The sequence below is a fragment of the Tinamus guttatus genome, unplaced genomic scaffold (genome assembly GCF_059628265.1).
Source record: "Tinamus guttatus ecotype Peru unplaced genomic scaffold, ASM5962826v1 Tinamus_guttatus_pri_ptg000208l, whole genome shotgun sequence".
NCBI classification, from domain to species: Eukaryota; Metazoa; Chordata; class Aves; order Tinamiformes; family Tinamidae; genus Tinamus; species Tinamus guttatus.
Genome location: NW_028288742.1, coordinates 1,491,198 through 1,503,589, shown reverse-complemented (window position 1 = coordinate 1,503,589; position 12,392 = coordinate 1,491,198). Strand labels below are relative to the sequence as shown.

Genomic DNA, 12,392 nt, shown 5'->3' with positions numbered 1-12,392 from the left:
AGCTAGGTTATTTTGTGTGTGTGTGTGTGTGTGTTTGTAGGGACATCTAGAAAAAATAGCCTTACTTCAACTCACCTAGGAAAAACATTTCCAAAGAAATATGCTTATGAAAGAAATATTGAAGGTCTTTAAGAAGCAACAGAGTTTCAAGAGTTGCTTTTAAATTGTGTGTCTCGCGCGTGGCCTCAGCCTGCAGGCTGAAGGCAAAGCAGCCGCCGCGCTCCTTGGTAAGCGGGTGCCTGCGCGCCGAGCAGTGTTTACATGTTCTTGGGATCAGCTGCTGTCCATAGTCACTAGCTCTCTTCAGAGAAGCTTGGCAGTGCTGGTTGTGCTCTTCTCATGGTTTTTCTATAGGTGAAACATCAGCTGCATAACGCACTAGATGATGAAAAAATCTGTTCCATTTTCTCCTTAAGGGACTGCGTTCCCACTAGGAGCCGTATGCCAGCTGTGATGTTGTCCTTTATAAAGGAGGAGGGAGCAGACGATCAGGTAACTGTGCCCTGGCTCTCTCTGGGTACCTGCTAAAAAATATTCTCCTTTTTTAAAGGTTTCATGCTGGAAGGCATATGGGTAAGCAAGTGAAGACTTCTGTTTCTTTCCTAAAGTGACTAGTGAGTGTACGTACCCTGTCACTTGGAATTTTTAGAGCCGAGTCTGCCCATCTCCTCATCACATTTGTTCTTTGCAGTGAGGAGGACTTTCTCTGAGACTTGAACGTTGGGATGGCTGGTCTGTCTCAGGTGTATTGCTCTGCTGTGCACATCATTGCTCTCCTTGGACTCTGCTTCAGCAGTTTTCAGTCACCTGCTCTCCATGAATGTACCCTCCACAAAAGGCTAAGCTCTTGAAAGATGGTTAAACCTACTGGCAGGCACTTTGTCTCTTAATAGTCCTTCACTGTTGCAAGTAAGCAAAATGCAGTTTATGTAAAGCCTACAGGAGGTTCTCTTTATGCTCTGTTTAAGAAAGCAACCGGGATCTTAATATTTTAAAACCTTGTATTGCATGATCTCGTATATTAAATATTGAGTTGACGTCTTTTTGAGGGTCGCCACAGGTACTGGCAAATTTTTCTTAGGGGATATTGGCAAATTTTTCTTTAGGTGTTCTTGGAAAGTAGAGTCCTACTTTTACTTAAGCTTATGTTTATTTTGTTTTCAAGTATTTAACAAAATTAACTTTAAAAAAAGAGGTACATTTCCATGTAATGACAATACAGTTTTTCACTGTTATGGATATTAAAGTGACATGTGTGTTTTCCTGTTCTACACTTGTATTTCTTGTCAAAATTTCAAAGTCTTGTATCAGTTTGTGGGTATTTTTTTGTAGTTTTATGCTCATTAACAATATTGAATGCTCTAATTTGAGCTGGGATTTTCTGTTAGGAAATCAATTCAGACTGACAGTACATGTTCTAGCTGAACTAGCACCAAGATCTCTTCTCCATCCCCCACCACCTTTGCCTAGAAAAATTGGCATTTGAACTTGTGAATGTGAACTTCCTTCTGGACTCTGCCATGTCTAAAAGTTATTTAGTCGTAGCTAATATGGTGCTGAGGTGATAAACTCAGCTGAAAGGCTTAGCTTTCTAAACCAGTGCAGCCCTTAGATAATCATTCTGAGCATTTTGTAGAATGGGAAAACTGGATACAAGGAATGAAATAACTTTCCAGCTTCAACCCTATTGAAATTGAAATTTGTTTTTTAAGTTTAAACAAATAGATCATGCTTCCTGTTTCACAGTGACATTTTGAAATGGTCTCAGATTAGAACAGTGTCTTGGCATAAAGTGTACGAAGAGCAACTTTCAGTCCTAAGCGATGCTGGATATTCTGCAGTGTTATGTACACTTTTATTCTTAAAATATTCATTTGTATGGTGACTAAACCATGATGTATTTATTTTTCAAAGACTTAGTAGGTACTTGTATGTATGTTATTTAATCTGCAAAGTTAACAGAAATTTAAGGAAAAGTTAAGCTGATCTAACTTTACCTGTAGTACTTTGGTAATTACATGTTGAAATTGTTGCTGAGATTTTTGGAGTGGCACTGTGAAGTATAGGGCTGTTCATGAGATTTCTCATCCTTAAATACTGAATAAATGACATTAATTAGATACCATGGCTTTGTCTCCTGTTCTGTGGTCCTTTGTGCCTGAACATCTCATGGCTTGCAGAATCTTCTGCTGAGCCTGGGGAAGGGAGAAGGAGGTGGTGATGAATTTATTGCTGGATTAATCTTTTCAAAAGTTAACTGGCTTCTGCTTTGTGTTCTTTGGTATTTATTCCTTGTGCTTTCATGTAGATTTGTTAAATACACTTTTGTAGATTCTCCCATTTCCCATATTCTTGTATTTGCTTACAGTTTGGTCTTTTTGGAGAAATTAATGATTTTTTGTCTTCTTTTTCAGCAAAACACACATTCTACCTTGTAGACTTCATTTTGTTATTTAAATTCATGTTGGAGTCCTTTTTCATTTTTTCACCTATAGGCACATTTCAGACTGTTTATAGATATAAAGATGTAGGTAGGATTTATAAATGTATAGTGTAATAAAGTTTAGACTTAGAGAATATTCCTCTGTGATGCTTGTAGATCTCTTATTCCAAAGGCATCATTTTACAGCTCAGGCTTACCATTGTGTTTTATTTCCTCTTCTGTGGGAGGAAGTTAAATTTCCTTTGTAAACTGAAACTGTGTCTAAAAAGTTTTCGATGCGGTGGATATTTGACACTAATAATATATTATGTACTTTAATAACAAAGTTGCCTTTTTTTTTTTTAACAGTTCTAAAGAACTATTTTTTTTCTTCTAGGAGAATATATAAAAAATTGGCGGCCAAGGTATTTCCTGCTAAAGACAGATGGCTCTTTCATAGGCTATAAGGAGAAGCCCCAGGATGTGGATCTGCCATACCCACTCAACAACTTTTCAGTGGCAAGTAAGTATTTCCAGTATTTATTATTCTCTCAACATATTGACAAATATCTGCTAAGAATTGTGTCATGCACCCTTCAGAATTTCTTGGTAATTCTGCAAGTTTAATGTTGTGCCTCAGGATACTGTGTTAGTAATTGCATATTCAGCACTACGAAACGTATGAAATTGAAAAGTTTATCATGGATTGGGGTCTGAATTTTTTTAAGCCAAGCTTTTGACTTTTGTATCTGTAACTAACATCTGTAATTAACTTTTGACAAATGTTTGCTGCAAGTAGAAAATTCTTGGAAAGCTACCTGTATTTCAAATCATTTTCTTATTTTTTTTTCTTCTTCAGTAGTATCTATAACTTCATTTAAACTCAAATTAATTAGAAAATTATCTAGACTATCAAGTGACATAAAATCCTGCTAAATGATTTTTCTCTTGGATAATCAGGTAATCAGCTCTCCAGCATGGCTAATCAGTAATTTCAAGCAATCAGCCAATTTGCATATATTAGCAAAGCCTACAAAGTGTGTATCTGTTGGATGAAGTGAAGCCGTTTTGATTTCTTGTTTTCCAAAAATGTTTTTAAAAGGCAAATCTATTCTTAGGTTGTTCTGGCCAGGTGAGATTAGTAGAAGAGTGTTTCTGATTGAAGAATACTGACTTCTGTATTGGAGGAACTAAACTAATGGGGCAAAAAAAGTCTCCCTAAACATATAAGTTGTGTATATCATGGCAAGAAACCTTTAAAGGAATGCTAACAAATTAAACCAACTTATTTCAAAATTCTGTTCGCGTAGTGCAGTACAGTATTTAGTTTTACAGGGGAGTGCTGTAGCCATACGTACTTAGGGGAAGGATTTCCTTCCACTGCATTTCTGAAGATGGAACAAATCCTACTGACACTGTATTTGCCCATTTCTTTGAGAAATTTTTCTCATGAGTAACTCAACCTTTGTATGCAAAGAAAATTGTGTGCTTTGTTTTGTAGGGGAATGATTTTCTGCTACAAGTCAGTGTCTTGTCTCACAGCTAAAGGAGAAAAATCTCATATATTTTAATTATGACATAAGTCTTACAGATGATTGTGAGCATGTGAGCAGTGATGCCTTGAAGTTGTTCATGTCAAGAGGAATTTGTGAGAACATAGGCTTAGTTACTCCATTTAATTTCCTAACCTTCTCACTTAACCCCTGTGCTCAGTAAGAACACCATTTGTAAAATAACAGCAGTTTCTTTTGTCCAGTTTCACCATGTTCTTCATGGTACATCTAGTATTCCTTTGCTGCTGCAACCAGGATGATTCACACAGTAGTCCTGCTAAGTGAAGAAATGCATGATTAATTCCACTGTTTCTTGCTGGTGACTTTTTGTATCTTGGTACACAGAGGTCATTCTGTGTAATCTTGGCCTTTGATTTGATGGAGACTGGAAGATTTTATACTGTTTGCCAAAGACGGGAAGGCAAATCCTATTTGCAACTAATGAGTCCTATAGCTTATGTTGTGTAGGCACAGACCTAAAGAGTTTCCTTAGCTAAAGGAAAACTTAGATTACTTGAAGAAAGGTAGTTTTGGTAAGTAGGATGAGTTTTTCTGTTTTCTGATAAGAAAACGAGTGATTTAATCAGTGATATTTATTGATCAGTGCAGGAATAGGGAGGTATTTTTATTCAAGTATCCTTTTGGAATTACAAAATGAAATATATTAAATTTCTTCTGGATTCGGGAAAATTTGGATAAGATTCCAGTTTTTAACATGTATTTAAATAAATAGGCTTGATCTTTGATATGAAGTATAAAATTACATGCTGTGCATGCACTAAATTGTGAAACATGGTAAATTTTGTCCGCTCTTTCATCTGCTCAAACATCAGAAATAGGACAAACGGTTCAAAAGAAACAACCCACCTCCCCACCCCCCCAAAAACCACTCTGTAATCTGCATCCATTCTCATCTGCAATACCTGGTAAATGTCAAGAATTGGTCTCATGGTCTCTTATCCAAGAATTCCTGAGAAATTGCAGTAGATTTGTGGCCACAAGCAGTGCAACATATTTTTCCTGTAATAATGAAGTACGTTTTTCATAAATTACTAGCCAGGCAGATGGAGTGTGAGATCACTGTTAATACCATCTTGATTAGGTTGGCAGGGACTTAGAGATATGTCTTTATAGTCCTATCTTCATGTAATCTTTGTAGCTATCTGTAAAGTGAGTGTGTGGTCCCAGGCTACTTTGTGCTCTCCAAATGATAGACATCTTTGGCTCTTACCTACAGCTTGTTATTTAAGCAGAAAAGGCCAAGACTGTGGTATTATTTTCATAGCACTGTTGGAGTTGAACACTGCGAAGTTTGTATGCCTCTCTTTTCTAAGGTACTTTTTCAGTAGTTTAAAGATTTCTGTGTTCAGCTCTGTCAAACTAGTTACTTCCATGGTATAGTTATTTTTCTTCCAGTGTCCCCCTTCCACTCCTGCCACACCAGGCTACTTTGTCAAAAGATGTTTTCTTAGATGCAGGGTCCACTTTCCATGTAGTTGTTTCCTGGTTTCTTCCAGACTAACTTGCAGAAAAGCAAGGGAGCGCTACCCAGTATATTCTGTCAGGGCTGTGAACAAGAGAAAGGCAGGCCTGAGAGAATGAAACTTTTGTTCATAATGCCAGCATTGCTTAGTATGCTAAATATGTTTGCTCATCAGGGGTTTGCTCATCAGGGGTTCCTTTGTGATTGGATGGAGCATTCCGCGAGTATCCCTTTTCCATGGCATGATTCATGAGGAAATGGCGGAAGGTGGAAGGAAACACATGAACTCCTGGAAGCCCCATGTGGACAGACAGAGCTCGAGGTAGCGCTCGTTGTTTCACAGCCATCCCTGTCAGCTCAAAATGCAGGGAAGTGGCATGTGGGCAGGTATGGAAGGAAGAGATTGCTCTGGAACATAAATATGGCCCTAAACACAGGACAGAGTTGAGTGTGACATTCAGAATAACTCTTGCTTTCTAAAAGATCCCCGTTTGATTTTGTAATAAGTGAGGGGAGAGCATTGTGGAAATACGCTTCTAGTTCCTCAGCACTCCTCCCCTGGGAGGCAGACCCTCACGAAGTTTTACTGCAGTATCTGACTATGTGCATAAATAAAAGACGATGCAATTGCACATGTGGAAAATTCCTTGTGGAAGCTCTTAAAACTGGTTTTGATCGGGTTTCAGGGCTAATGCAGAAGCGTAAGCTTACCTGACTTGCCTCATTCAACACCGGGTTAGCTGCTCTCAGGTATATACAGACAAGCAGTTGCAAGCAGACAAGTTACTGCGACGTGAAGAGTTACTGGTGATTGACTGAGTCATTGTAACCGAGTGGGAGTGCATTCCTAGCCCACCTCGACTGCAAGAGAAAATATGTTAAATTGCCTTCACTTAGGCATTAATGCAGCCAGAACCAGTTTAAAAATAATTTTGAATAAGTTGGTGCAACTTCTCAGTCTAGGCAGAGGCCTAAAAAGTGCCCTGTTTTTCAGAACTCCATTCTGTTTCTTCTGGACAATACAAGGTACTCTGGTCATCCAGTGGGAAAGTACCATTCATTCTCACTGGTCTGGTGTTGTGTGAACAGAATCAAGACTCTGTGCAAACCACCTTAGTCTCTGATGGCTGTTGTCATTGTAGAAAGCAGAGTGAGGAAGAATAGGCAGTTGCTTCCAGTTCTACTTCGGGAGTTTTGCGGCCTCACTGATAAAAAAAAAAAAAAAAAATTACTTTTCACATATGCAATGAGTATGTGAGTAATCACCCAGCACATTTGGAATGGGGTATCTCCAAGAATTGGCCCTTTGCCTTCATTTTGATCTTTTTGTGGAGAGTAATTGGGAAGAGATGTGTCCCTTCACAGTAGCCTTTGAGCTTGGGCCAAAAATGATGTCACCTGGAATTTCTGTGATATCTTGAAAGATCGTACTTTCCAAGCACTCTGTAGTACCTTTTTTCCTGTCTTTGAAAATAAATACTGAAGGTGAAATAAACTGCACCTATTATGAGGACTCATTCTTTCATAGTATGTCTGTCTTTTATTTTTTTTTTCCTCTGCAAAATAGATTATCGATGAACCTGGGTTTACTGGTTACTCCAAGTGGAGAAGCCATTCCCCTAGTCTTAATCTTTCAAAAAAACAGGCAAAGGATTTCACTGTTCTGGGAGAGTTAAAAAAAAAAAAAAAAGCCTTCAAAACATGAAAGCTGTAAAGTTCTTTGGGCTATAAAGTATTGAGAAGACATTCTCTGTAGAAAGGAGTAGGGAAATGTCTGTGTATATTTTAAGGAAGATTAATTGATGGATTAAAATAATTTGTCATTAAACATGATATTCTGTGCTGGCAACTCCACAATTATGTTTCAGCAAGATTTTGAAGTCCCAAGATTTTGAATGGTCACCACACTGCGTGACATGATCACACTGGTTTGTGTAACTAGAGTCGCATTGATAAGTACAGTATAGACTTCATTCCAAACCAAGAAAAGTACAACCGAATAAATAATATTAATTCAACACTGAAAACAGTTGTGACAAAAGGCAGTGTAAATGTAACATAATGCATGTACAAATACATCTATAGAAATTCTAATTCAAATCTAAGATGTATAACCAATATTTCTGTTTGGATTGGTATAGGTACAATTAGCTTCTAGACAACTGGGCCAGTAATTTTCTTTGGGAGACTCACGTATTTCTTGGAGTGGTTTATAAGTTACTAATTGACATGCGATAGTGGTTTAGTTTAGATTCACTTAGTGGCTTGAATCGTGAATGAAAATGAGTTGCCTGGTCTCATCCTCGCATTTTACTGGACAGTGCTTTCTTAGACACCAGTTTAGTATTCTGTAATTTCTAGTTTGCCTCAAACATGGCCTGATTTGAGCATGACAGGTAAAAATGGAGTTTTATTGGCAGATCTGAGTTTTTAAATACAGTCAGTTGTGTAAATAAATTTGGAGTGTTCACATAGAAGACAGACAGAGAAATAGAATGTTACTTTTGAGAAGTTGTCTTCTGAGAAAAAAAAAAAAAAAAAACCTCAAACATACCCCAAAAATAGTCTGGAGAAATCTCCTATTTTTGTTCTTCCTTTTTGAGTGAAAGGCCAAAGAGCGAGTCAGTTGAAATGATAGAAATTCCAGTGATAGTGTGAAATGGATGTTACTGTAGTGCTTTTTGGAGTGATGGAAGTAGAGGAGTTTCCAGCACAATAAACTGCACCAAGAAAGCTCTTTTTTCAGTGTCAGGGAGTGTAATTGAAGCTTTTTTTTTATGGTTATTATGAAGGCATATAAGTTGTTACATGAGCACAGGACGTGCAAGTTCAAGTTATGAGCCAGCCCACACAAGTTGGAGTTCTACCCATCCTGCAAAAAAAAAAATCAGTCCCTACTTCAAAAGGACTTTAATTCCACGTATAAAACAAGGAAGAGCAGATGGATGCAAACAGATGGGAGGAGTATGAGAAAACAATGAGACAATATTAGCCTGTAGTACAGACAGTGGTCTCAGCACATCAACTGCTAATATATTGTCAAGTTAGGTGTTCTTACTCTTTTCCTTTTTATCTTTTCCCCTCTCTCCTTCCCCTTTTTAATGCATCATGGCAAAGGAGAGTTTTAGGGAAGATTTTAAAAGAGGACCAGTATGGCAAACAGAGAGAGATTAGAAATGCTTTTGAGAAATGGGTCCTGAAATGGGAGCAGTAGGAGAATAAGTGTCAGGAATCATTTTGATATTGAATGAAGAATGATGCAGGGGATGAGGGTAGACTGTGAGGACAGGACATGCTTAAAAGCAGTTCCTGTTCGATGTGATAGAGCAACAAAGAGATGACAGAGAAAAATTATCTGTGCTGCAGTTTGAGGGATGACATTGAGATCAAATGTTGAGGACAAAGAAAGGATAGTAAGTTGTTCACATAGCTCTCCATATGACCAAACCTATTTTTTATAGGTAATATTACCCATAGATAGAAGGGAAAGAGGAAGCAAAAGGCAGAGATTTTTGGAAGGTCTCAGAAAAGTGGAAATTTCCCTTGGGTAAGAGGTAGAAGAATCAGTAGTGGACTTAAGTAATAAAAGCAAGGGGAATCTCTCTCTCATCTCTCTCTCTGTATATACATACATATATATATATATATATGTATATATATATATATATATATATAAGCAAAAACATAAAAACATGATAATCTGTCAAAGTTTTGAAGATGGCATGCTAGTTTTGTTACTTATCTAAAAACTGGTCATTAGAGAAAAGCATGGATTCGGAATACGAAGAGCAGTAGCAGACATGGAAGAAGGCAGTTGTAAGCAGTGTTCTCATTAATTTGGAGATGAGAGGGAAAACACTGAAGTAGTAGTGGGTTAGGCAAAGGTTGAGACAGTGAAATGTGGTTTGTTATGTGAAGGAAGAGCCAGAAAAGAATAAGAAATTAAGGATTAAACTGTAATGTTTGTGGGGTTTATATGGAAAAATGCCTGTATTCTAAACAATACAGGCAGTGATTCAGTGCTGTTTCCTTTATACCATGTGGTAACCACAGAAAGTTATCTTTTGTGCTAAAACTCAGTTTATGTTAGAAGTAATTTCTCAGCAACCTGCTGTTCATATTCAAGTTATTCAAATGCGTACTTTTGCATGTTCAGTATTCTTGTGTATTCGTGTCTGTAAACTCTGCTGAAGTTGAAACCAGTAGGTACCATGTCTGAAATAATAATACAAAGAATGCTAACATTGTGTTTTGTATGCTGAATGAATTTCAGTATTTAGGAAAAAGAAAATTGGAAAACTGGTGATTATATGGTTAAAGTTATAGAATTCAAACTTTAAACTTTTTAATAAAATCTGAACAGATGATCTGTGCTTTTTTTTTTTTTTTTTTTTTTTTGGAACTGGCAGGTTTCAGGCCCTCTAATTGGCTTCCCAGCTTTGCAGAGTAATTACAGCTTCAAGCAAACTTTGTCATCTGTGGTTCAGAATGGTGTAAAGTAAACAGAACGTTTTGAAATACAGTTTGTAGTTAGAGTTGCTCAGGAGAGTTTAACTAGCATAACTATTTAATTTAGATAGTGGCATTTGTTTGAGAAAGATAGTTTCACAAATATTTTGGAGTGTGAGGGTATTTTCTGGGTGTGGCAATAAAAGTCAACCTCTGATATGTAGTCTACTTTTTTATTATTGTTTTAAAAAGAGAAGCTTGCTAATTCAGAAAAAGAAAATCCATTACGTTTCTTTTTGCTGGTTTTATTTCATTTTTCCACTTTTGATATAGATCCAAAAATGGCCCAAGTATTACAGATTTTTTGGAACAATGTTGTCAGTTTCTGCTACTGGTTTTGTATTTTGTTGCTTGGAACAAGAATTTTTCTCAAAACGTTTTATTTTCTCTATTATTAAAGGAGAACTTCTTGTGATTGGTGTTCAAGCCCAGTGAGACTAAAAGCTTTAGGATTAAAATGTGTATTTCCAATTTGTAGATGGCTAACATACAAGAACACAAAGTTGGGTCTGTCTGTTTACTGGCTTACTCATCTTTCTGAATGATAATTTAGAGTTCCAACTGTTTGGAGTTGAGCTTCAGCCCTCTAATTACATATGTTTATGTGTAGTAGCAAACTTGAAGACATTATGGTGGAGTGTTCTCTCCCCTTGGTAATGACCCAGCTATCTCTGGAGCGTCCTGAGCCAGCTTCTAGGAGCCTGTTTCACTCGTTCCTCGGTGCGTTTGCAGTTTCCAAACCATCCTTTCTCTCTAAAACTATTGTAGCTTTTTTTTCCAGGAGTTAGTACAAATATATTTTGGTAATTAGCAGTAACTGTGCATTAGAAAACTTGTCTTATTACAGTGGATTTTTTTTCTAGTTGTAGGTGAAAGACATCCACAAACAATTTTTATTCATATTGCAAACATGATAGGAATGTTGTTTATCCCATACATTTGTATACAGCAGCACATGAAGCATGTGGGTGCACTGAGTATCAGCAGACCTTGGTTACTTTTATCTGCTTGAAAAGGATGGGTTACACACCACTTTCAGAAATAGGTTGCTCCTCCACTGCTTTCTGGAAGTGTTTTTTCTTTTAGAAAGAAAAAATGCGAATCCGCTTAATTTTAACTGCATTCAAGGAAATTAAATATTTAGCCACCTTTTTAAGCAGAATATTAAAAAGACTCCCACTCTTCTCCATTTTTTCAAATAAAAAGCTTTTGCAGTGAGCACATGAGTTCCCAAATGAAGGAGGCTTCACAGAGAGTCCCCTCCCATCTCAGCTTTCACATATGAATGGAGAGTGTTTCAGCACAAGTAGCTTTGCTGGTACCAACTGTGGTGGTACAGCGTGGAGACAGAGGCCATTTCTGTTAATCAGGTCCCCAGTTATTTTGGTCTTAAAGTGTACAAATCAACATCTTGAACTGCACCGCTAAGCTCGTTATAAACTAGTATTATCAAAAAAGGATTGCTTCAGTATATTTTCAGTATGCAGCTGCACTGCAGGTCAGCTCTGGTATGCAACTCGTAAAATTAGCACCACCAACAAAGGCAAGAGGAAAAAGGGGAAAAGCAAGTTAGAGAATATAGATAGAAATTCACTGAGTCTGGCACAAGTCTTTGGAGAATATTTAAAAAGCATTCCCGGGAAATTGTGGCTGATAGCTGAAGTTTCAGGACTCTGGAAAGAGAGAGTTAATGGTTTCTGGTTGTGTGTGTGTATTGGGTGGGGACATTAAGGGCTGGGAAGCTGTAGACCAGTCAGCTTTGTCTCAGTGTGTGGAAAAAGAGTTGATAAATCATAGACAATAATGAGATGAGTAACATATATTAAGTCTGTGCAGGAAAAAAAAAAAAAAAAGGCATGTCAAATCAATATAATGTAGTTCTGTCAAAGAATGAGGTGCCCTATGAAATGGCACAGGTCATATAACATGACTTTGTAAGGCATTGACATGAATTTGAGTAAACAAAATGTAATACAGTAAAAGCAAGTGCAAGGTTTTATGCTAAAGGATGGCAAAGTACATCAGCAAAAGGTTTGGACCGGTTGGTAAGTGGCAGTTTGCAAAGAAGTTAAGTTGTAGATGAACAGAAGTCTGTTACCATGTTCAGCACCGATTGATTTGTATATGTGATTAATCATTTCAGAGCATGCATTTGATCAGAATCAGGTTTGAACAAGTGATAGCATTCCTATTTAATTACATGAATTACCTGAATATGACGTGTAGTGACTAGTTTTATGCTAGTTGCTGGAGAACAAACTGTACTTTTGCCAGAGCACTTTATACTATTTGCATGAGTAAAGAGTTCTAGCAAGTCAGAGTTTTGCATCGAAGGTATGGTCTCATTGAACCATTGCCTGAATTAAGGAAGCTGTGCTCTTGTGGAAAAGTAATGAGCAACCTAATAGGAAGAAGGCTATGTCCA

General features: G+C 37.3%; 1 protein-coding gene across 2 annotated transcripts in view; it reads left to right on the top strand.

Annotated features, from left to right (window-relative positions):
- Positions 1-12,392, top strand: part of AKT3 (AKT serine/threonine kinase 3) — a 142,355-nt gene that overhangs the window by 72,594 nt on the left and 57,369 nt on the right. For both annotated transcript variants that reach the window (XM_088524160.1, XM_088524159.1), the window contains exon 3: positions 2,820-2,945. In XM_088524160.1, the coding sequence (XP_088380286.1) occupies positions 2,820-2,945 (126 nt within the window). The remainder of the gene's footprint in view (positions 1-2,819; positions 2,946-12,392) is intronic.